Raw genomic sequence first — 22,572 nt, 5'->3', positions numbered from 1 at the left:
TAGCAAACTTCCTGCATTTGGGCCAGGTGCATTCTGCCTGCGCCAAGGTCGTCTCCATAATATCACATCGCAAGATCAAAACTGCGACTTGTTTATTGGAAAATCTGCCCATCTGGCTAAGCATCACGGCTGGCAGCAAAATGAAAAGATGACTCACAGAAATAATGTTGGGGAATGAGGGGAAAGCAAACGATGTGAATCATGAGTAAGGCTTGGCAGGTCCCAAATGGCTCTATAATGGAAACCATACTACACCGAGCCAGACTAGGCTGGATGCCCAGTGTTGCCACCTAGGGCAGTGGACCAACAGAGAGGCGATAGCTGAATGAGTATGACTATTCATTTTGCCAACTGTGCAGCCAGCTAGGCAGAGCGTGGAAGCAGAAAGAGACAGAGAGAAAGATGAGAGTTTGAGGAAGACATCATGGCCATAGCTGGAAGGGTTTGGAAGACTTTGAAGAAATGAAAAGGAGGGTTGGAAAGGAGGACCGAAAGTTGGTTTTTGAAAGAGATAATGATGTATCTGCTTTGAACAATGTGGACGGCAGGACAGCAGCAGTGCTATGTGACCTTTGAATGGCGCCTCTGTGCTTCCCAGTTAAAACTTTCACAACTTCAGTTCTACATGGGAAGCTCTGCACTCTTCAGCCCCACTAGCTGAAATATACTTTTCCACTTGAAACTTTTGGTGTTTTACATCAGCGGTCCCCAACCTTTTTTGCACCACGGACCGGTATCATGTAAAACAATACTTTCACGGACAGAAAAAAAAGTGCATAAAGAGACAACTTACTCTTATGCTTAATTAGTGGGAGCCTTTGAGCTTTCTCAGCAATGAGGCGGTCCCATCTAGGGATAATGGGAGACATGACACCCGAAGTGTGTTTCTTATGTCCAGTCCACTCCGTAATTTTGTTTTGGCCGTCATTAATTGCTTCAGTCGTTCTTGTTCATGTTTTCTTCCATGGCTTGTCTTTTAATGCAGGGTGCTCGGTCTCGCAGTTTTGAAGGCTTCGTTGCCTCATTTGCGAGTCTGTCGCCACATCACTCAGAGCGGACTTGGTGTGTGAGAATCACCTGTTGCAATAAATCCGTATTTTAAATAGGACTCCTGATATAGTCTTTTAAATGCGGGTTTCTTTTTCTTTGAAGAGGTAGGCTCCTCTTCTTCTGTCTCCTCGTTAGGCCTTTTCCCCTTTCCGAAGAAGCTCTCCAAAGACGTTTGTTTTTTATTCATTTTTGCTTGTGGGCTTAATTTTGGGGCCGTATCCCGTGACCGAGACAAGCGTCTGGGCAGGTGCTTAAAGGCACAGGCGGATGAATCTGATCGATTTATAAATGAAACGGCTTTCAGACTCAGATAATGAATAATATATGTTTTGCTCAGTCTTTCTGTGCGGCCCGGTACCAAATGACCCACGGACCGGTACCGGTCCCCGGCCCGGTGGTTGGGGACCACTGTTTTACATTACTGACAACCACTTCTGGTGTACAGTATTTTAAATATCAGCCATCCCTCTTATAGCTCCCACCTACACATAAGATCAAGTATTTACATTTAGTATATTTAATTGATCCTACTGGCATCTCTAGACACTGTTTATTTACCATCAGTCTTTGGAGAGGTGTGTCAGCTGATGCTTGTCAGGGGTGACTAGAGTAGATTAGAGAGTGGAGACTTATGTAGTGGCCCAGTTTTGTGCTAATAACTCTCCGTCTAGAGAACTTGTTTTTGCTTTGGGTTGTTGTCTTCATCCTGCAGTCTGGAAGCAGTGATGGCACAGATACTATAGCAGCGGGGGGGACTGCCACACCAAGTCCGAGCCACCAGCTGGAGGCTAGCTAGAAAGGCAGCAGGAGGAGTGGGACGTTTATACCAAAAAACCAATCTGGCAGACATTTTTTAGTGTCCACTTCTTTTCACACTCAATACCTCAGTCCAGCACATGACATTTTATTTTAAATCCATCAGTCCAGCTTTGGGTTTTGACTGTGTTTAGTACAAGAACCTCTCAGATCTACCTAATACTTAATTCATGTTTTCCATCTTTTCTCCTTTTTGTCTCCTGAGTTTGATTTTTTCGAAACTTTTCTAAATAAATGCAGGATTGATTATTCGCTCTCAAAAATCCTGTTCTTCTCTGTAAACAACATCAATGTGAAGGATTTCTTAAGTGCAGTGCTTCTGCAGATTTTTGTGTTACACACAAGAAATAAATGTATCTTTGGCAAGAAAAAAAGGGGTCGGTCTGCCAGCTCTGATGTATATCATGCCAGTTCAGCATCTAGAAGTTAATTATCATAGTTTAATATCATAAATGAAATAAATACTGTAGTTTCCTGCATGTAGTTAAGGGGCTAAAACATTCTCCTTTAATGTTTTACACTTTGGAAAAATGACTCGTTTAGCTTATTGAACTCTTGCAACATGTTGCATAGACTACTTCAATCACAAAGTTATTAGCTTTAGCCCTGCTGACATCCCTTCATGGTGCTTTGGCATATGTTTGAACTCAGAAACCATCAGCAGCTGGTGGACATGCAGCTCCTCAGGCAGAAAAAAAACAAAGATGTGCGCTAATTTTAGACATGCAGCAGCACAAAGCAAAAAGACACAGAAAATTAGAGGCAGGCTGCAGAGATGACGCCTTTCGATGGTGACATGTTTTGTAATTCTGTGAAATTGGTTTGTAATACTGGTGGATGTCTCATGCAGTTCCGCTAGATGAAGACAAAACTTTATGTGTCAAAGCAGTTTACTGTTAGGTCAGTTTTACTGGATTTCTTTCTAGATTGATGTGTGTCTTGTATAGCAGTTGTTGCAGCTGCAGAAAAAGTTGTCTGTAACAAGTTAAAAAAGCTACACTGAAGAAATGGTCAGTGTAAAGACAGAAGAGTGTGGCTGAAGAGAGAAGAAAGAGTTATAATAACCCCCCTGACCAGAGGACCACGGAGGGTCAGGGATGCAGAGGAGAAAAGAGGCTTTGAGAGGCCGGTGGTAACGTGTCTTTATCTGTACAGGAACCGGAGACTGCTGGGTCAAGCTGGGCTTGCAGCTGTGTGGAGCAGATAGCGAGGTTGGAAAGTTGTGGGAGAGTGCTGGTCGGATCATCATCATCATGCTGGCAGAAGGGAAGACGTGATTCAAGGAGAAGCTAGGTGTCCCACATCATTTTGAGAAAGTGAAATGAAATTCCATTCAAGTCAGCAACCTTCATATAAACATGCAGGAGAGACACTGCGGCTCTAACTTTTTCTGTCTGTGCCCTGCAGCAAGATACATGCTCTACTAGGATAATAACAGACTGAAAATAAAGCGAAAATACACAGATGGAGAGAATTTGGTTTTAGAAAAGACGAGAAAACTGATAATTTGCAAACATTTGTTTGTGTGGGGACTGACCACAGGTGTGCTATTGGGGCTCAAAGCAGTATGGTCATTTAGAAAGCCAAACAAACAGAGAGCAGCACTGAATATTTGATGTGGCTTTTCCCCTGGAAATAAACACTGGTGTAGAAAAAAGGCAAGAAGAGTGATATTTGACCAGTTTAACACCACGGGGACAATCAAACAGGGGGGAAATATATTTTTTATTTTTCAAAAATTCAGTCAACAGCTCCAACTGTGAAAGACTAGGATGAACAACCTTGGGCTATGACTGCCTGCACGGCATCCCTGCCTAACTTAACACACAAAAAACACACACACAGCGTTAACTGAATATGTGACGCTCCCACTACAGGGACTTCCACAACCTAACAAGCTCGAAGTGTGACACTTTGCCCATACAGTGCCAACTGTATGTGTGTATATGATAAGAAGTGTGTGTGCAATAGGGAGTCGAAGAGGGAGGAAGTGTCATAGAAAAGCCGGCGTTAACAACTGCAGAGTTAACAAAGCACTAAAAGTAAAAGTTCAAAGGAAATACCAGCAGATTTCATGACAAACTATCATCCTGCACTTTAAATAATACAAGAAAGGATGTTTTTTTTAGGTTGAGGTCTGACAACAGTGTGCTGCCACATAACTGGAACTGTATCGTGAATTCAGATGTTTTTTGGAGCTGGTGTTAACTTATGCATCGAGGGGTTTGGTGTTCGTCTCAAAGTCACACATTAATTTACTGGTCTCTGTTGTAGATTAAAATTCAGCACATTCTGATCCGAGCCAGTTGGCCTGGGATCATGGTACATCTTTTCTGATGGCTGACACTGACAACAGCCTCATCTAATTCCTAGAAATGCCACAAATATGTCACAGATAGACTCTGGGGGCAGGGTGACATTGCAAGCTGTGGATTACATACACACGAAAGCTTATATTATTACTATTTTATTAAGAATGGTACAACAGTTTCTAGATTGTTGTGCCATCTTTGTTGCCACACCGGAACAGTGAAAGCAAAACAACTTGTCACGAGGCTGAAGGACAGATTTAGAAGCAGGCTCTACAGAGGGAAGCTTCCCAATCAACAAAATGTCTTAAAGATAAAAACATTCGGCTCAAAACGTGGATCAGGAAGAAAAATGCTGCTACGTGTCATTTTTCAGGTGAATTTGCATATCTACAGTAAAGTAGTGTACAGTGTCTGAAAGTGGCCTCAGGGTAGATTATATTAGTTGTCAGGTTTTGAAAGTGGTTCACATTTTGCTGCATCATGTCTTATGTGGCCTCAGGAAACACACCGGCTGAGAACCTCGCTCAGGTGTTTCTGTGCTTCGGCTATAATCTGATAACGTACCCGCTGATACAGTCTGGAGCTGACAAAATTAAGAAAAGACATTTGAATGCTGAAGTGGCAGCAACTGATTACAGTGCTTGAGCGAATGGTACAGGTGGTGCTGTGCTGATAGTGTTGATAATTGATGAATTGAGACACAGATTAGGGTTTGTGCTTCGAGTTGTTGGTCTCGACTTCATTTTAAAGTTTTTCTTTTTTAGGAGTTTATCACCAAAATGAGGATTGAGCACACAGATAACAGTGAATCATCGAGCACTGACACAAAAAATCAGTTTTCCATCAGTTACGTTTCACACAGTCAACACTAGAAATTAAGTTTCCCTGCAATTACAACATACAGCCCAGAAAAATGGGACATAACGTCAATATTTCAGTTTTTGAAGACATAATACCTGTGCATGTAGTTCTGGCAACATCTGTATGTATTCATTTCTACCTTTGACCAGCTGATTTTAAGGCAAACTCTGCCGCAGTTAAAAACAAAAGTTACCTGCGGGTGATAATTAATTATAATGGCAGGTGAAAACAATGCAGCTTTCAGTGTCAGGGTTATTGAACTTTAGACTGAGGGAAATGTTACCTACAACTCCATCTCCTACCTATCTCCCTAGTCTGACTTTTGTGGCTGTATCGGTTCCCTAATTAGATGACATCAGGCAATACAACAATATGTTCAGGCAACATACAGTATATATACATAACCATGTGTATCAACCAAATGTGGTGTATTTTTGAGTGAAAGAGCGATCTTCATGGTTGTCCCTTCAAACATAATTTGAGACTCCTTTGTGCTCTTAACTTCAGCCAGATGTGCAAAGTACTGGCATCAGAAGTGTGTTATTATAGCAGCACTCCCTGCAGGAGAGAACAGTGTTCAATATTTTAATAACCAATCATGCATAAGAGACAAGGACATGCAAAGCAGATTGTTCTTGACACAACACGCATATTGTGACTACCTCCCTGCTATTGTTGAGTTTTTATTAGCTTCTTCGTGATGGGTTGCTCCTCATAAAAGCAGACTGGTGCTATCTGTGCAGCTTAATACTGCTGTTGTGACTCTCAGCTGTTGTTCATCTTTTACAAAAGACACTCATGATCGTGTCTCCTTTTGTCATTTGAAAGTAGTGGTTGTCAAACTGGCACGAGACAAGAGTAGCTTAGCACAGATGGGGGAGAGTAGACACATAAACACACAAACTTGTAGTCCTTTGTCGAAAGTCCACACACAGATCCACACTGTTCTTACAAAAACTATGTGTATGAATATATATATATATATATATATATATATACATGTCTCAGTGGTGTCCATGTATAAAGAAATTTTTATCTTTATAAACTATGATTGACTGTGAGCCTCAACATTGCTACAACCCTGTTTAAAAGGAGGGTCATCATTCCCAACTTGCAGAAATGTAGAAGAAAACGACCTACGCTGGTGGCTGATGGTGCATTTTATAAACCTATCTAAAGTATTTGTGTTGCCAAACTCTAACAGATCATTGACTGACAGCAAGAGAAAACAAAAGTAAACAGCAGAATTGAAGAAGCCACTTGGGGGAGTGGCGAAACGTCTTAAAAAAAACAATCCTTGAGTCCATTTGCCTCGATTTAAATGACTATGACCTGGATGAATGAGAGCATCCACAGATATAAACAGCAAATGAAACAACAGGAGGATGCTGGCTGTGTATTCATATGGTAAATTTGGCAGCAGATTTAAACTAATTATTTTCCATATAATTCCCACAATTTGTGTATTTATATGTGGAGGCAAAGTCAAATTGTGTGGTGCATTCACAGGCACATTTTCAAGCATGTAAATGTGGCTGCTCACCACTTGCCACCTTATAGACGTCATCCATTAAGGGATCCTGCACAACCTGCATGAGTCATAAGGTCACTAAGCTTGAAAGGAATCTCATAGGGCCACTTTATAAGTTGACCAAGCACTTAACAGGGTAAAGCTAGGTAATGCTGCTTGTACTCTGTGTTTGCTCAGTTTATGCATGGCTTAACAACAACTATAATCATTGATACAGCTAACTTTTAAAAAGCTTTTCTGTCCACAACAAAGCAGCCGCTATGGGAGTCATTTCACAATGAAGGCATAAGTGTGAGTAAAAACAAAGATGTAAAATCATCCACGGTAGCATGAACAGTGGGTTTAATTGTTTTCTGGTTTTTGTGCATCCTAGCAGCAAGCTATCAGTAGCTATCAGCTGTGGTCTGGCTCTGTCAGTCCTACAGGGCCACAGCCGCATACTGAGGTAAGTCCATTAGAGACTTATTAAAGCTAGAAAAGCACAGTACCCCCCAAAGTAGCTGCTCAGTGTGTGTTTGTGTGGTGTCCAGCTGAACCTAGTTTGCCTCATAACGCACACAGGAGCACGTAAACAGCTTTGACAAGTACACGCAGAGATTTAACTCACCAGACATAAACACACACAAGGACACACACAGACACGTACACACACCCACATGTACACACTCCTCCTTCTGCTTTCCTTGGGACTCTGTGTGCTGTGTTGTGCCGGATCTCAGTGTGTGAGTCTCTGTTTTTTTCTCTTTTTTTTTTTCCAGGCAGCCATCTCTGCTCGGCCTTGCCATCTGTTCTCCATGCTGTGGAACACGGCGCTCCCTCTGGCTGCAAGCGCTTCCACACGGTGGCAAAAATTGTCAATTGGAGTAAAAAAAGGGGGAAAAATAGGACAGAAGTGGTTCAAAAATGATGAAGTGATATAAGTTTCTATTGAAATGTAGTTTTTGTGTGAATGTGTGTTTTATTTCGAGGTATCCATGCTTCCATTTTAAAATGTCACTTTTTCACAGCAGAGAAAAAAAGGATGTTGTCTCTTTTGTTGGTTTATTGTGCTGTCATTTGGTACCTCTGAGGGTGGCAGCTGTGTGAAGGTTCCCATAGTGAAACTGACCATTTTACAGGGTGGAAGTGGGAATGATTTTGTTGTTTGGTTTGGTGAGTATTTCTGATTTTATGTGCTCTCTACCTGCCAATTATCCTGTCTACACAGCGGGCCACCTGCTACGGTTGGACACAAAGCAACAGAGCTACATGGGAATTTTTCTGCTGGCTGAGCGACAACTTTTCAAAATGAAAAAGAAGTTTATTGTTGAGACAAGCAAGAAAGATGTAAGGACTAAATCTGTGTGAACCTAACTTTCTTATTCGGGTGTGTGAAGCAGTGGCAGCAGGTTAAGAAAAGAAGCTTTCATGTAGTATTTCTCTTCGACATCCAGCTCCTTCATGGGGATCAGAGATGCTCCTAGGGTGGGGCGAGATATATTACCTCTCTAGTTTGTCTGAAGCTTCAGAATAATCTATAAAAATGTCTAAGTACAGATTTAAAATTGGCTCAGATCAGCAGAAGTGGTTTGGAAGCAGATCTATTGATAGGTATGTTGAGGCTAAACTTCCTCACCAACCTTGAGAACTTGAGTTAGAATGAAATAAGTAATAAAGCTCTTACGTGCACACAGAGTTTAGCTCTGTGAATGATTATACAGAGAGTATGTTATCTATAAACTACAAGTCAGCACTGTCAAACAGTCCACAATAATGATGGCTGTCAATACGGATTTTAACTGGCCACCTGTCACATTTACCTGAGATTAATACCTCTTTTCCAAGATGAAGGAGCGCAGTGGCCACTACGGAGACAGTGAAGGACGTCCAAGACACCGGCTTGTACAAATAAGGCACATAAGCGTTTCAAAGTGTGAAAATTTAGATTTTTTTTCAAGGTGACTACAATCAATCACTCACAGAGGGCAGAAACCTGCTCTACAAACAATGAATCTTTGAGCTCAAAGTCAATTCAGGAATAATAAAAACATATTTTATTATTCCTGTATTTATGGCTGGCTGATAATAAGGAAAAGGTGAAAAGGTAGAGGTGAGGAATGGTCAGCTTAGCCACTCTCACCTTTTTGTTACATTTTACAAAATCAAAATCCTTCAGTCAGATAAAGATCCTAGCATGACAGGTCTAAGCGGTGGCGAGAGTACATTTGAGCTGTGTTGATCTGACAGGGCTGTGTGACCTAAATCTCTGTGGAGGAACAATACCTTGGAATCAGGAAACTTCCAGCTCATATTCACTCATAACAGCAGATCCAGGAACAAGGATAAGGTACATGCAGACATGAGTATATACATGGACACACACACACACACACTGGAGGTCCACTATGCCTCCCAGATCTCCCATCTGTTGAACCAGCAGTCCAGGTTGGTCTTAATGAGAAATAATGAGCCTTCACTAAATAACAACAGCTTGGATGGATTTCACCTCCACTTCAGATTTTATTAGAACGGCATGGACTATAGTTTATCCTCCACATTACAAAATCCATTTGTTTCAACTCAAATTGCCTTTTGACATTTAATTTCCTTTTTTATATTTCTGATGATACAAATTAAACTGTTGGATAAGTGACTATTGGAACATTTATCATCTTATCATCTGTTTCCTATTATAATGTGTAGAAAAAGCATTAAGTTACCATGGCATCCAGTAATATTGAGTAAGCTGTGGGTGATTTCCCACTGTAAAAAAAAAAAAAAAAACACAAAAAAACAACCTAAACACACAATCTAACTGAACCCTGAATAATGAGCCCAAACTTGGATTATAAGGACCTTAAATGGTGAAGAAACTTCTTTAGATTGACATTTTTTCTCTTATAAATAAGAGCAAGAACGGAATTTCGAGGCCTCTAACAGCTGCCAATGCTGTCAGCAAAATGCTAACTACGTGGTGTGTGTGTGTGTGTGTCTGTGTGTGTGGTTGTACAAGAGTGCCCGGCATCAAGTTAAGGAATCCAACTGTCCTTGTACAGTTTCAAGCTGAAAGAAAGAAACAAAATATTGAGTATATGTGGAAAAAGAAGAAGAAAACCAAATATACACACACACACAAAAAGAAAGTCAGAAAAAGAAAAGAGACGTGAGAGATTAAACTAAATGTGTTAACGCATGAGAGTGACAGAGAAGAGCCAGAGTCAGGGCAATGTCTTTTAATGCAGATGTAATGCAGGATTAACCCGTAAGATAATGTAACAATGCAAAGACACATATATGCAAGGAGGAATGAAGCTGACAAAATATAAATAATATATATAAAAAATGTACCTTGTTGTAGAACTCAAGCAGCTCCTGGTGGTTAAACTCAACAAAGACATTTTCCTGGACCTGGAGAGAGAAGAGGAGCAGTGTTAAAGAGAGATGGGAAACAAAAAGTCCGACTAATAAGAAAAAACTTTGTTCAGAAACACACAAACAACAGAGCAGAGAAGAGAACGACACACAGTGATAAGAGCACATGCGTAAGAGACATGACTGAGATGTTTTGTGCTTTCTATAAAAACCTTCATTAATTATTTCCACTCTGGCCAGTAAGTACTATCCTCTAAGTCCAATCCATCAGAGTGTTTAAAAATATACTGAAGGAAAACTCACTGTGCACCAACTCATGGAGAGAAAACCCATCTCCAGTCTGTTAGCTTACCTTTTGAAAGTTGAGCCTAGCTGCATCAGCTGTAGATGTAGTTTTTCAAGGCTAATTCTGAACCCACACGGTCCAGTCAAGTGGTGCTTGTACACCAAAGGAAACCCGTGTTTGTTTTCTTTGCCAGAAATATGAACATTTGATTAACTAAAATGTTTATTATTCTTGAGTTAATTACTCCTAATTAAAAAAACTGATACAATTTCCCTCGTTTCTGACCAAAATCACACCGAACGTTTTTTCAATGTAAGAAAAAATAAACAGAATGTATTTTGTATCTAAAAATGATGTCACAATAGGCCTGTGGACCTACTTTTTGTGATGTGTGCTGTGCCATTATCACTACTTGGTTCCCTATCAGTGGAATATTTGCAGACAGTAAGAGGAATATCAGCCTTACTAGAAGAAATACTATAGCAATGCAAGAAAGCAAAGGACAACGTTAAAAGGCCTCTCACCCTGTTTATCTCACAATGACTTCACACCATCTGGAGTGAAGACACTGAAGACAAAGCATTCAGTCTGAGGTGACCCACACTGGTCTTTGGGACAAATACAGACTACTGCCACCTGCTAGGTTGGAAAGTTTTTCCCTCTCACACTGGTGCAAAACTAAATGCAACTTTTGAAGCCATACTATACAAAGGCGACAGTTAACCATTGCAGCACCACTCCGTTTGAACTTTAACTTTTAAATACATTACCAAAAGGTAAAGAAAGAAAACTTTTCAAATATGGTAAATAAAAACTTGATGTATAAGGTTAAGGAGCAAAAACATAAAGTTTTTAACCCTCTACAAAATTGAAGCTACAGTAGGACAGAGAAAAATAATTGCTATAAAGGTAAGTACTAAATAATATTAACGATGGAACACAAATGCTTAAGAGTCCTTTAATGTTATGAAGGAAGAGATTTGCCCATTTGACCAAGGATGAAGGAAAGCAAGGACCCACACAAGAAACCAAGAGTAACCATCACTGGACTGCCATCATCATCGTCGTCATCATCACCCCATCAGAAACAAAAAAATTAACAATAATCCACCTCCATGAACAGGTGTAATGGTGAGCCACTTTATCAACACCCATCATTGAGAAAATAGCTATAATATGTGAAATGGTTTCTGGCCTGCACAGAATGAGGAGGGCAGTCCCTCGGCCAACCAAAGTGCACTCAGTGCTGTTACACTGACGGCTCATAATAGCTCCGAACTCCTTGTACCAAAGAGGAGGGCAGAAGAGGGTGAGAAAGAATGAGAGGCGGTCACAAAGAAACAAACAAATAAAAGAGAGAAATCTGTGCCAAGCTCTTGCCGCCTGCAGTTTGGTGCTTAGAGACTAAATGGAGCTCCAGGGGCTGGAGGATAACTGGCTGGCTGGTTGGCTGGTTTGGGTGGGTGGAGAGAGGCCATGTGTCACAGCAAATTAATGACAGAGATATTAATTAGAAGCTACGTTAAAAGTCCATAAAGGAGAGAGCACAGAGGACTGTTATCTCTTGTCAAAACCCCCCACTCCACTCCAGCACCGCAGCACAAGGAAAATGTAGGGCAGCCTTTAATATAACCATAGAAGAGGGTGTGCTCCAAGGACAGCCCAACAGGTACTACACGAAATTATTCAGGCGCTGTCACTGTGATATAGTAAATGAAGAAAAACATTAAAGATGATCACTTGTCAGGAAAATTGTTTAATTTGTATTCATATTAGTTGAATTTGAGCCTCCACATGGTTAGTCTCCACAATTAAAATGAGAAAATATAAATTATACGTAATTTATTTAGGTTAATATTCTTAGGTCACAGTGACACCACTGAGCTAGATGAAGAACCAGAGATAAACACCCACTGAGCTGCTTCTCCCATCGCCTGACACAGTCTCTGTTCTGACAGAGGTGAGACAGAGGGCAACCTAATGCAGTGTGTGAAATATGTTGTCGATCAAAACTAAGCACAAGAAAGTGAAAACAACACACCAGACTGTAACACTTCCTGCCATTTACACAGGGGTTAAGGATGAAAGGGGGTGCTTATGTGAGTGTGAGATTGACAGATTCAGAGAACTGCTGAACGTGTGTGTGTGGAGCAATGTTTTGTTAAAGTAAGGCGTGTGTGTGCGTGCATGTGTGTGTGTTTGGCCCATCACATTGTTCCTCAGGGTTGAGATTTTGCCAGGCAGTAACCCAACGAGGTTCTGACAGATCTAGGCTAACACTAATGGGGATAGGATGCATCATCCTCATCATCAGAGACCTATACAACAAGCACACACACACACAGACAAACATACGCACAATCAGACACACACACACACATATACATACACTTCTTATCAGTCTCTATGCCAAAACAGTGTGAGAGGATACAGCAAACAGGATTAACCCGTGAAGATAATCATTAATTCACTTGCATCTGGTGTTCCATATGCACCACATGTTATATAGTACAATGCAGGCTACACAGAGAGAACCAACACCAGAGAGAATAGATTAACAAAAGAATAACTGGGAATAAACTAATAAAGGAAAAGTAAACTTGAGGAAAAACTTTTTCAAAACACTTTTTTCTATCAATGTGGGATTAAATACTATGTTACAGCTCTCTCTCACACACACACACACCTAAAAATTAAATTAATTATAAAATTAAATTAAATTAATTTACCTTGATAAGACAGCAGGGGGGTCTTATGGCACTCTTTGGGGATTACAACAATTCAAATAGATAGATAGATAGATAGATAGATAGATAGATAGATAGATAGATAGATAGATAGATAGATAGATAGATAGATAGATAGATAGATAGATAGATAGATAGATAGATAGATAGATAGATAGATAGATAGATAGACAGATAGACAGACAGACAGAATAGAGGTAAATTCAGGAGTCAATAGACACATTTACAGGACAGTAACCCGAGTACTGTTTTCACAAGAGTGGTCTTCATTTGATCAGTAATAATACAGGGATGTAATCAGGTTCTTTGTCTGCAATCAACACACAGGCACAGGCAGCCAAAGTTGTTTGGAAGAGATAACGTGGATTAAAACTAGCATTACTACAACATGTGACACTAAATAGCTGTTGACATCCTTTAGTTTAACTGTGCCAGTCCACAACTCTGACCCACACTGAATTTTCTAAACAAATATTGGCATGATATTTTGCAGAAATACCTAGCAGATTAAGGCTAAATCTTAGGAGATTCATTAATGTTTCTTCTATAGCACCACAGGGTGACAGTTTTTGATGTTTCAGTGATCATGACATGAGTTTGGCTGAGATATGTATTATACCAAAAGTTTTGGCAGCTCCATTGATCCCCTGAGCAGCTGGCTCATACAGTGAAACATTTATAATTGTTAAAATATCCGAATCATCAGGTCAAACAAACTTTATTTTATCCTTGGAGTCATGTGTGACTGTTGTTACACTGTGTTCAGATATCTGTTGTCTTACCACAGCAAGACGCTGGTGGCCTTTGATATCACACGGAGTCTGTGTGGATGAGCATGGGCAAATGCCAAAACCACTCTTCATCAATAATTTTCTTCAGTGGTATAAAGTATAGCTTGTCAAAGCAGTTTTTTTTCTTTCCTGAGTGCCTCACCGAACTGAATTTCTTACTTCTGAATGATAAAAGCAAAGACAGGTATGGTGGGAATAAAGAAAGGAAGAGGGAATAAGAGATGACAAAGAAGAGAGAGATTGACAAAAACAAAGAAGGCAGGGGAGAAACGCAGTGAAAGCAAGAGGAGACGACAAAGTGAGGAATAGAAATAATGTAACCCAGGAGTGCTTTCACTGCAGCAACCAAGAGCATCTCAAACATCAACCTGAAAAGAATTGGGTGACAAACACTGTTTTCAGAAATTTAACATCAAAACTAATACAACAACAAAGCTGTCTTAAAATTCAGAGAGAGAGAGAGAGAGAGAGAAAAGGGGACGACACTTTTAAGCATCTGGGTGAAGCTGTCTGCAGGGTGAAGCGATCTTAAAATATGCATTGCAAAGTCAATACCAGGCAGAAATCACGTGAAGCAAATCAGGCTCAAGTGTCGACAACAAGTGCCAATCAATCTCCTCCAGCATGGTTAATGATGTGAGAGGCTGTGTGAAAGTTTCTGCTGTGCAGCTTGACTTTGCTCCACAGTACAAGGTAACTTTGACTGATTCTAAATTTTGAATCAATAGCCTTTAACACCCAAAAAAAATAAATCAATAAGTTCACCAAGACTGAGTCAAGTAAACAGAGAGTTCATACCATAATAAGTGAGGACATTTCTGTCCTGGAGGACTGTTAGTGTGTTCATTTGGGCCCTTTGTGTACTCCAACTTAAATGGCAGGAGGCAGCAGTCTTTTAATACAAAACTGTCAGCCTGAATATGGGCATGAAAAGGTTAATGCTGCTATAATGAACTGGTACTTCAAATTCTTACCCAGCAAAAAGCTGTCACCCACGTTTTGCTAAAGCTGCAGGTCATGCCAGAAACATCACAGCCAGGAAACAGAACCAGGTCCCTACAGCAGTGAAGCAGTGTTTTTTTACTGTGGGCTATACCCAGGTGCCCATGTGAATCCCCTTAAAACCTAGCACTTGTCATTTCATCCAGAAACCATGTCACATTTACACCAGGTCTTAATTAGTACAGAAATAAATAGACACTGTGAAAAACAGATGTACCCTACTGGTAATTACACAGAGTGTAAAGTGTGTATATTTTGTGTCCTACTTGGCACCACAAATGGCATAAATGATTCAACACATCCATCAGTGATTCACTGATTTTAACAGTTCTGAGTATTTCAAATTAAAATGATATTTATGCTGCTACGATTAGCGCTTCCTCCAAAAATGCACAAAATGTTCTGCAGTTCACCCCTGCTCATCGAAAAACGAGCAAATAAGTTTAGGTGTCATCCCGATGCCTCTTTCAATGTGACACAAGAACACCATTAAAAGGAAAAGGTTACTGTAATTTCAGCAGCTTACGGTCTCTGCAGAGAGGTGCATTATCGGTCTCCTGTGACTTTCTCCACTATGAGCTCTTTGACAGTTTGTCCAACTGGAGTACACTGGCCCTGCCTGGTCGTTGACTTTTGCCTGACAGAGAAATCTTAACAATAGACAAACAGACAGAAACAGAGGTGGAATAACCAGAAGACTGTGAAGACTTTTGGCAACACTTTTCTTTTCCTGGTTTCTTTGTAGACACACAACATTCATTCACGCATCCAGACATTAATATCTTTACACACATCTCATGAGTGAACGTGAATGTTTTTGTTTCTAACCCATTTAACAACTTGTTTACATGTTCAACTATCTTTGTCTCCCTGCTGTCGCTTAGTTCCTCAGCACATTGCTGTTTATCAGTTAGCTTACAATACATGCATGTCTGCCTGTTCTCTTCACGGCCTTTGTGCTAGCCAAAAACAAGCTTCCCATGACTGTGTGAGCTGCATTCTGTCATCTTTAGGGAAGAAACTTTTGCATTCATGCAGGTGACAGCAAAATATAAAACTGTGATAATGGAGATTTTTTTTCTGGAAATTATACCACATATCTGCAGCTTTAATCAAACATGTAGGGCATCAAATCTGACAACTGAAGTATTCTTCGGTCTTGAACAATCAACTTGACATGAAATATTGTGTTTTCTTGCAATTATGATCCAAGTCAAAAGCAATCCTCACCATAATAGGCGCAACTGACTAATTTTGCACACCGCTGCTTAGCCTGCCTCTGTAGCCTAAAATCAATGCTAATGTTAACCGAGATAGCCAATACAAACAGGGTCCCGCAAACTATGTTTGGAGAACCAGCTATTAGGACTCCCCTAATAACAGAGGCCCACACAGCTGCCTGTGTTTCCTATGCAGTCTGACAGATTCAAATGATAGTGTAACAGAAAACAATTTTTCAACCACTCATCTAAAGACTTCAACCATGACACATTTCAGACTGGGTGTATAGCAACACATCCGCTAAGTTCAGTGTATATCCAATGACCTGTTGTTGACTAAAGTAAAAAAAAAAGATACACGCACCTACAGAGATTCCTTTTTCATTAGCAAGATATGGGTCTTTGGTGTGCATGTGCATCAGCTGCATAGCTGTCTGTCACTAAAACAAAGGCAGCTGTGCTGTCCAAACACAGCCTTTTAATGTCTCCATGAAGATTTTTGTTGCTCATGTCAGTGGTCCTCTTTTATGCTGTGAGTGTTTCTGTCCATCTGTCTTTACCTCATCCCCACAGCTGTCTGGTTTTTAGTCATCTGAACTCAGAGACAGGTAAATTAGAGACGGGTCTACAGTTCAGCTGAGGAGAAAAACAACCACCCTACTTTAGGCTGCAGTGAAGAATAGCTTTGAACTCAAGTGGCAAACTACTAACAAAATGTAATATATCATACATCTAATGCGTTCTCTAACTACATCTGCCAAACCAGATGGGGGTGGTATAATAAGGCAATTACAGAATGCTGACTATTGATCCTAAAAACTTTCAAAATGTCATTGTTTATTAAAACGAGCATTTCTCAAACTCGGGCAAGCTGCAGGGAATTCCCTGAGCCAGTTAGAAGACATGCTGTTAGAATGTATACTCTGTATTTGAATTTGATTTAGTCTGATTTGTAAGTAAGTGGCCACAAGTGGGTGAAGTAAACGTCTTTCCTGGAGAGGGTTCCTGACACTAAACCTTCACAGTTACCTCAGGCAAACACCCTAAATATGGTGCTGTTACCCTAATTATCACTGAGAATGTTATTATTATTATTACTGATGGTGATTAAAACCTGTGTTTAAACCTGTATTAATCTTATTTACCGTTGCATTCTACTTAAAGATGTATTTTTGAGTTCTGTGATTTCCAAGTTTAAACAGAACAAATACATGTTGATAAAAAAAAAAATTAAAAAAAACAGCCTGCTGGCTTCCCAACCGCTAGAGAGTTTTTCAATTTAAAAGAAGTGACTCTTCCTCAAAATGACCTTTCGGTGTGCAAACACTAAGTGTTAAAGCAATAAAAACTGCCTTAAACTGTTTTATCACATATATTTCTCAAGTATTATAAAGACTCTACAGCCCTTGAGTTTTATTCTGAAACCTCATGTTTACAAAAGATATTTTTTAGAGATTGATGTACTGTACTGAAAAGAACCTGTGTGCTATAAATATGTAACCTGCAAATTCACAATCAATTTGGACATCAGTAACTCTTAACATCTTTTTTTATCAACTTTACTAGTACATAAGAGCCTGCGAAACCAGAAAACAACAAACAGAAACCAACTCTACCATGTTTAATCTTCCCATGACCCCCGTCAACACCAGAGCCTTTCAGAAAACTGTAGGAGCCACGTATCCTCAGTGCATAGATGCTGAAAGAGGGGCACCGTGAGTTGGTATCCACTCTACAACAACTGCCCCATAGCCATCACACAGTGACAGACACAGAACCTCAAAACGTCAGCTATTCACTAAAAGCCCGTCGACTGCAACAAATAAGAGCTGTCAGAGCCAAACACTAGAAACTGTCAATCAGCGCTGGTATTTATAACAGAAATGAGCACAAGAAGATATGTGCACACATGCAGGCCCATGGAGAAGAGAAGAGAAGAGAAGAGAAGAGAAGAGAAGAGAAGAGAAGAGAAGAGAAGAGAAGAGAAGAGAAGAGAAGAGAAGAGAAGAGAAGAGAAGAGAAGAGAAGAGAAGAGAAGAGAAGAGAAGAGAAGAGAAGAGAAGGTTTTCCAATACTTTGACATATGACAACACAACAGTTGACATGATGGAACACCCATCAGTAATAGGGCCTCCTAAAAAAACATGTAAAGGGCTCAACATGTCACTCATTTTCCATCATTTGGAGAAAACACCTGGCAATGAAGTGGCTCAGAACATTCCATCACACACAAAATTGTATCCGTTCTCTCTCTCTCTCTTCTTGACTGTCCTTTATTAAAAAGCCCTCAGTCTTTCTAAACTCTCAAAACCACAGGGAGTTACTAATAGCACAGAAGAGTGGAGTGCATGCTGCAACACCAGGGGAGACTGTAAGAACTTTGACAACAATCAAAGGAAAAACAAGGCAGGCGAAATAATAAACAAAAAGTTTTGCTTTGTTGTGAAGCTGGAAGGATACACAAGGTTCTTGGACTGACAGGATGGATTCCAGAAAAAAACACAGGGACACACACACCGAAATACAATAACTATCCTGCTGTACATATACAGAACAAACACACATTTGCACATTACACGGTTTTATGCTGAAGTACTTAACACTTTATTCCAACACTCCCTCAAACAACTTCACACTGTGTATCCCTAACACTATACCTGCCATGACAGAGTTGCATCATCTAGCAATGGTTATGCTCATCCTTGCTCAAAGGCTATTCCCAGCATAATAAGACAACACAAGGTGCAGCAAAATTTAGCAATACAGTTCTACTATACAGACATGTTAACTATTTTAACCAGCTATCTCCTTTCAGCTAACAACTTTACCTGCTAACCTGTTTTCATGCATGTTACCATGCCGATGCTGACTCATGTTGACAGGCGCCAACTTTCCACATACCCTCTGGCAACTGTTCAACTACCCCAGGTTTGGAATCATTACACCAACACACAAATAAATCATAAGTCTGCAGACAGGATACATGGCTGCCTCTGTATGCTCCCTCCTGTCACATACACATACATACACTGTGGTTTCACAATCACTGCCCTCAGGCTGTGAGGAGAGGTCTTTCTCTGGCTCCTTCTTCTGTTCATGGTAATTCTGTCTCTGTGCTTCTCATCTTTTCCCAGTCATAGGCGAGACATATCATCATTTTCTAGATGCATTCCTTCTTCTTAATCTCTGCAACTTTGTCTCATCAGCTCCCATCTCTCCTTGCATTAAGTGATGCCGTGTTATAAACAGCCCATCAGTGAGCTGTCCATCCGTAACCCGGCTGTGGACTGACATTTATTAAGAGTCAGCTTTGCCTGCAGTCTCTGCATCCCCTCATGAATAGAGAGAACCAATTAGAGGAAGAACAGGGCATATGTCTACATGCTCAGAGAGGCTAGGCCACAAACACAAACAAATATCCAAAGAGAGGAGGCAGACAGATGGAGGGATAGATACAGAACGAGGAAAGGAAAGGTGAAATGGGAGCACTACCTATGGTGCTAAATGGGGCTGTAACAAAAGCAGAAAACAAAAAAAAAAACGTGTTGTGAATAAAAGAAACATATCAAACTTGCTAAACACACACAGTCCTTTTATTCAAGACATTACACACACTGAGACACCCCACATAGCCAAATTGTGCAGCAAACTCTCATTCAGCCATGATGAGGCTTGACATTTAGTGTGAGCAGCAGGAGGCAGCTCCTGGGGCTAAACAAATAACATCCTCAGTGGTGGACTGGAGAGGAAGACGGATATTTTGCCTAGTGGTTTTGTCTCACATGGATGAGGTCACCTGTGTCCTGTCTGTCCAGTCTTGAGTATGGGTGTTGGTTCATAATTTGTTTATGTGTGTGTGTATGTGTGTGTGTGCAAGCCTCATCCATCCACCTCTCCAACTAGAATCCACAATATCCTGTGTTGAGGTTAAAGACAATGGGACATGACTAGGCTTCCACCCGACTATACAGTTCCCACATCCGCCTTTTGAATCTTTACATGCTACTAAAGCAGCACACACCACTTATTGATGATGATCTCCATGTGAGGGATCCATTCAGATATGCCTCACCGGGAGGAGACAGGAAGCTCCATTCAGGTACAAAATCTGAAACAAACATTGCTATGTCTGTCTTAGTAATTAATTTCTGCTTTTCCACTCCTGCCTTAGTTTTGGAAGATTTCCATGTTGACTTGAGACAGAAATGTTATAAATAGAGCTGTAGTTGTTTGTATGGGTTATGACATCTGGCATACACGACCAAAGGCAACACAGGAAGTTTGAGGAGTGCAGATTGGAGGATTAACGGTACCTTCACAAATAATCTCTGGGTTTCAGTATTTGTTCGATGGTAAAAGTACCTTAAGCAAGCGTAATATACAAACTAATATGAGCACATCTTTGTTAGTTTTATTGTTGTTGGGGCACAAATTTACAGAATTATCATTGTTATGAGTAATTCAAAACATGAGGCTGTAACAAACCTTCAACAGTGCTAACAGAAGTGCTTTTCACTCAACACTTCAAATGCAAGGGTACTACTGGTATAAGTAAACAATTTATTTTCTAATTAGCCTTTGCAAACACAGGTCTTATTCAAATAATCATCAAAACCTCCAGATCATTAATGCTGTGATTTCAGACAATTCATGTTAGCCATGAGAACAGTCTAAAGGTGTTTACAGAGCATGACAAAAGTGGACACACAGACAAAGAGAAAGAGACACACAGACAGTAACAGTGGTGCTGCTAAGTCTGAGAGAACAGTGCGGCCTTTGCTATGGGGTTATTTGTCACTTCATTAGGTTCTCTGGTTAGTGAAATAAAAGAATAATAAAGAATCTCTCTAAAATGTCCAACACAGAAAGCGGCTGTTCAGTGTTGATTGTCCTCTTTCACCCACCACTTCCCATCCTTCACACACACACAAATATGCACACACACAAGCACTCATTCTCTCGTCACACACACAGCTGACAGTCTCTAGGTGGGCAAGGGTGGGATTTTCACACGCCTGACTCCCCAGAGCACATTCAGTACAGTACAGAGCATGGCAGCAGGACATATGCACAAAGGCTGGGATTGTCTGCACCCAGTGGGCCACTCACTGAACTAGACTGACAGAAACACACTGAGGCAAGGATGCAGATGCTTGCACCGGCTCCCAACAGGCTGAACATACACACACACACACACACACACACTGCATTCAGAGCTGAGATTCTGAGAAGGCCTTCAGAGCTTTGTCTACATGGGGCCTACAATGAGAACAAACATGAAGTACCCAAAACTGCACTACCTTGAACGGCCACATGAGGGTAGCGCCAAGATTGAATAAATCCTTACTGACCATTTACTGGCCATTTATGTAACAACTATATGTAACTAACACCTCCTGCAATCAACCTGCAATCCAGTTTCTATCAATTAAAATGCAGTTTGTCACCAAGTCTGCTGTTCCACTTCGATGTCCCTCCTTCAGCGTCATAAAGAGATTTTTGCAGCATTTTAAGCAGTTAATTCATGAATAATGACCAAGGCCATTTGGCACTTAACAGAAATAAACATTTGAATGCCACTGACTGTTCTCTGAATAAAAGATTCTAGCCTCTTTATTTTATTAAGTATGGCAGTAATAAAAAAAAAAACTCGAAACATTGATTGTTTCTTTCTGGACCGCCAGTGCTGTGCTAAAAAGAATACAGACAATGGAAAATAGCAGAGAGAGCGATATAAAGAAGCTTTAGCTTTTCACAGTGCTAATTTATTTTAAATATGTGAAAATATGTGTCTAAACATTTAAGTGTTTGACTTGTGTATATAAAGCATCTTTTTTTCCAGATCTCTGTTTTTGTCAGTCTGTCCTTTCCCCTTTCAGTAGTTTAGTCCTAATCAATAGCTTTATAATATAGAGCTATTGTGATCTCCACACTGGCCATCCATCATCTAATGTTGGTTATACACTGTCTGTGGAAACTTGAATCAAATAAACCCTTTAAATTCTTCCCTGTAATTCCTTTGAAGATAGTTGAATAAACCTTCCATGATGTCCACCAAAATCCTGGCTAAACTAAATACAGGTAAAGTGGAAGAGCTGAGGCGACAGTTAATTATCAGCTTCACTGTTAACAATGCATATTTTAAAGTCTTAACATAAACTGGTGAGTTATACCTCTTATCTTTGCCATGAAGACAAATCATCTACAGAGACTAAACGTTTTGTTTTGTTGTTGTTTGTACTGGGCTGTAAACATGTTTATTTGTGGATTTTTTTATGACACCGAGATGAAAGAAGAGATGAAACTAAGGGTTTGTACTGGTCTCCAGTTACAGGCAAACTTAACAAAGCACCAGTGTCAGTAAAACATGCTCACTGCCTCCGCACACGTCGAGTGTCAGGCTACAATATTTTGGGATAAATCTGGTTCACATCTTGCAGGGGCGTGCACTCGTGGTGCTTCAGAGGCAGCATGGTAACATCTGCGCTCCTCAGCAGCCTCTGTGAGCTAACTGACGATGACTGGGAGTACCGCTCCATGTGCCACCACATCCTTCGTGCTAGTCATCTCACTGCTTAGTAGCCCAAAATTAAATCAAAAACACA

The 22,572-nt window shown here is 40.4% G+C and overlaps 1 protein-coding gene across 1 annotated transcript in view; it reads right to left on the bottom strand.

The window, feature by feature from the left end:
- Nucleotides 1-9,438: 9,438 nt before the first annotated feature.
- The window catches only part of commd10 (COMM domain containing 10), a 45,324-nt gene continuing 32,190 nt past the window's right edge, over nucleotides 9,439-22,572 (bottom strand). Inside the window, exons 6-7 of the mRNA XM_028414511.1 lie at nucleotides 9,898-9,957; nucleotides 9,439-9,612 (exon numbers count right to left, since the gene is read on the bottom strand). Of these exons, the coding sequence (XP_028270312.1) occupies nucleotides 9,574-9,612; nucleotides 9,898-9,957 (99 nt within the window). The 3' untranslated portion in view covers nucleotides 9,439-9,573. The remainder of the gene's footprint in view (nucleotides 9,613-9,897; nucleotides 9,958-22,572) is intronic.

The sequence above is a fragment of the Parambassis ranga genome, chromosome 9 (assembly GCF_900634625.1).
Source record: "Parambassis ranga chromosome 9, fParRan2.1, whole genome shotgun sequence".
NCBI classification, from domain to species: Eukaryota; Metazoa; Chordata; class Actinopteri; family Ambassidae; genus Parambassis; species Parambassis ranga.
Note: the sequence above shows the minus strand (reverse complement) of the source record. Positions and strands in the feature narration are given on the sequence as shown.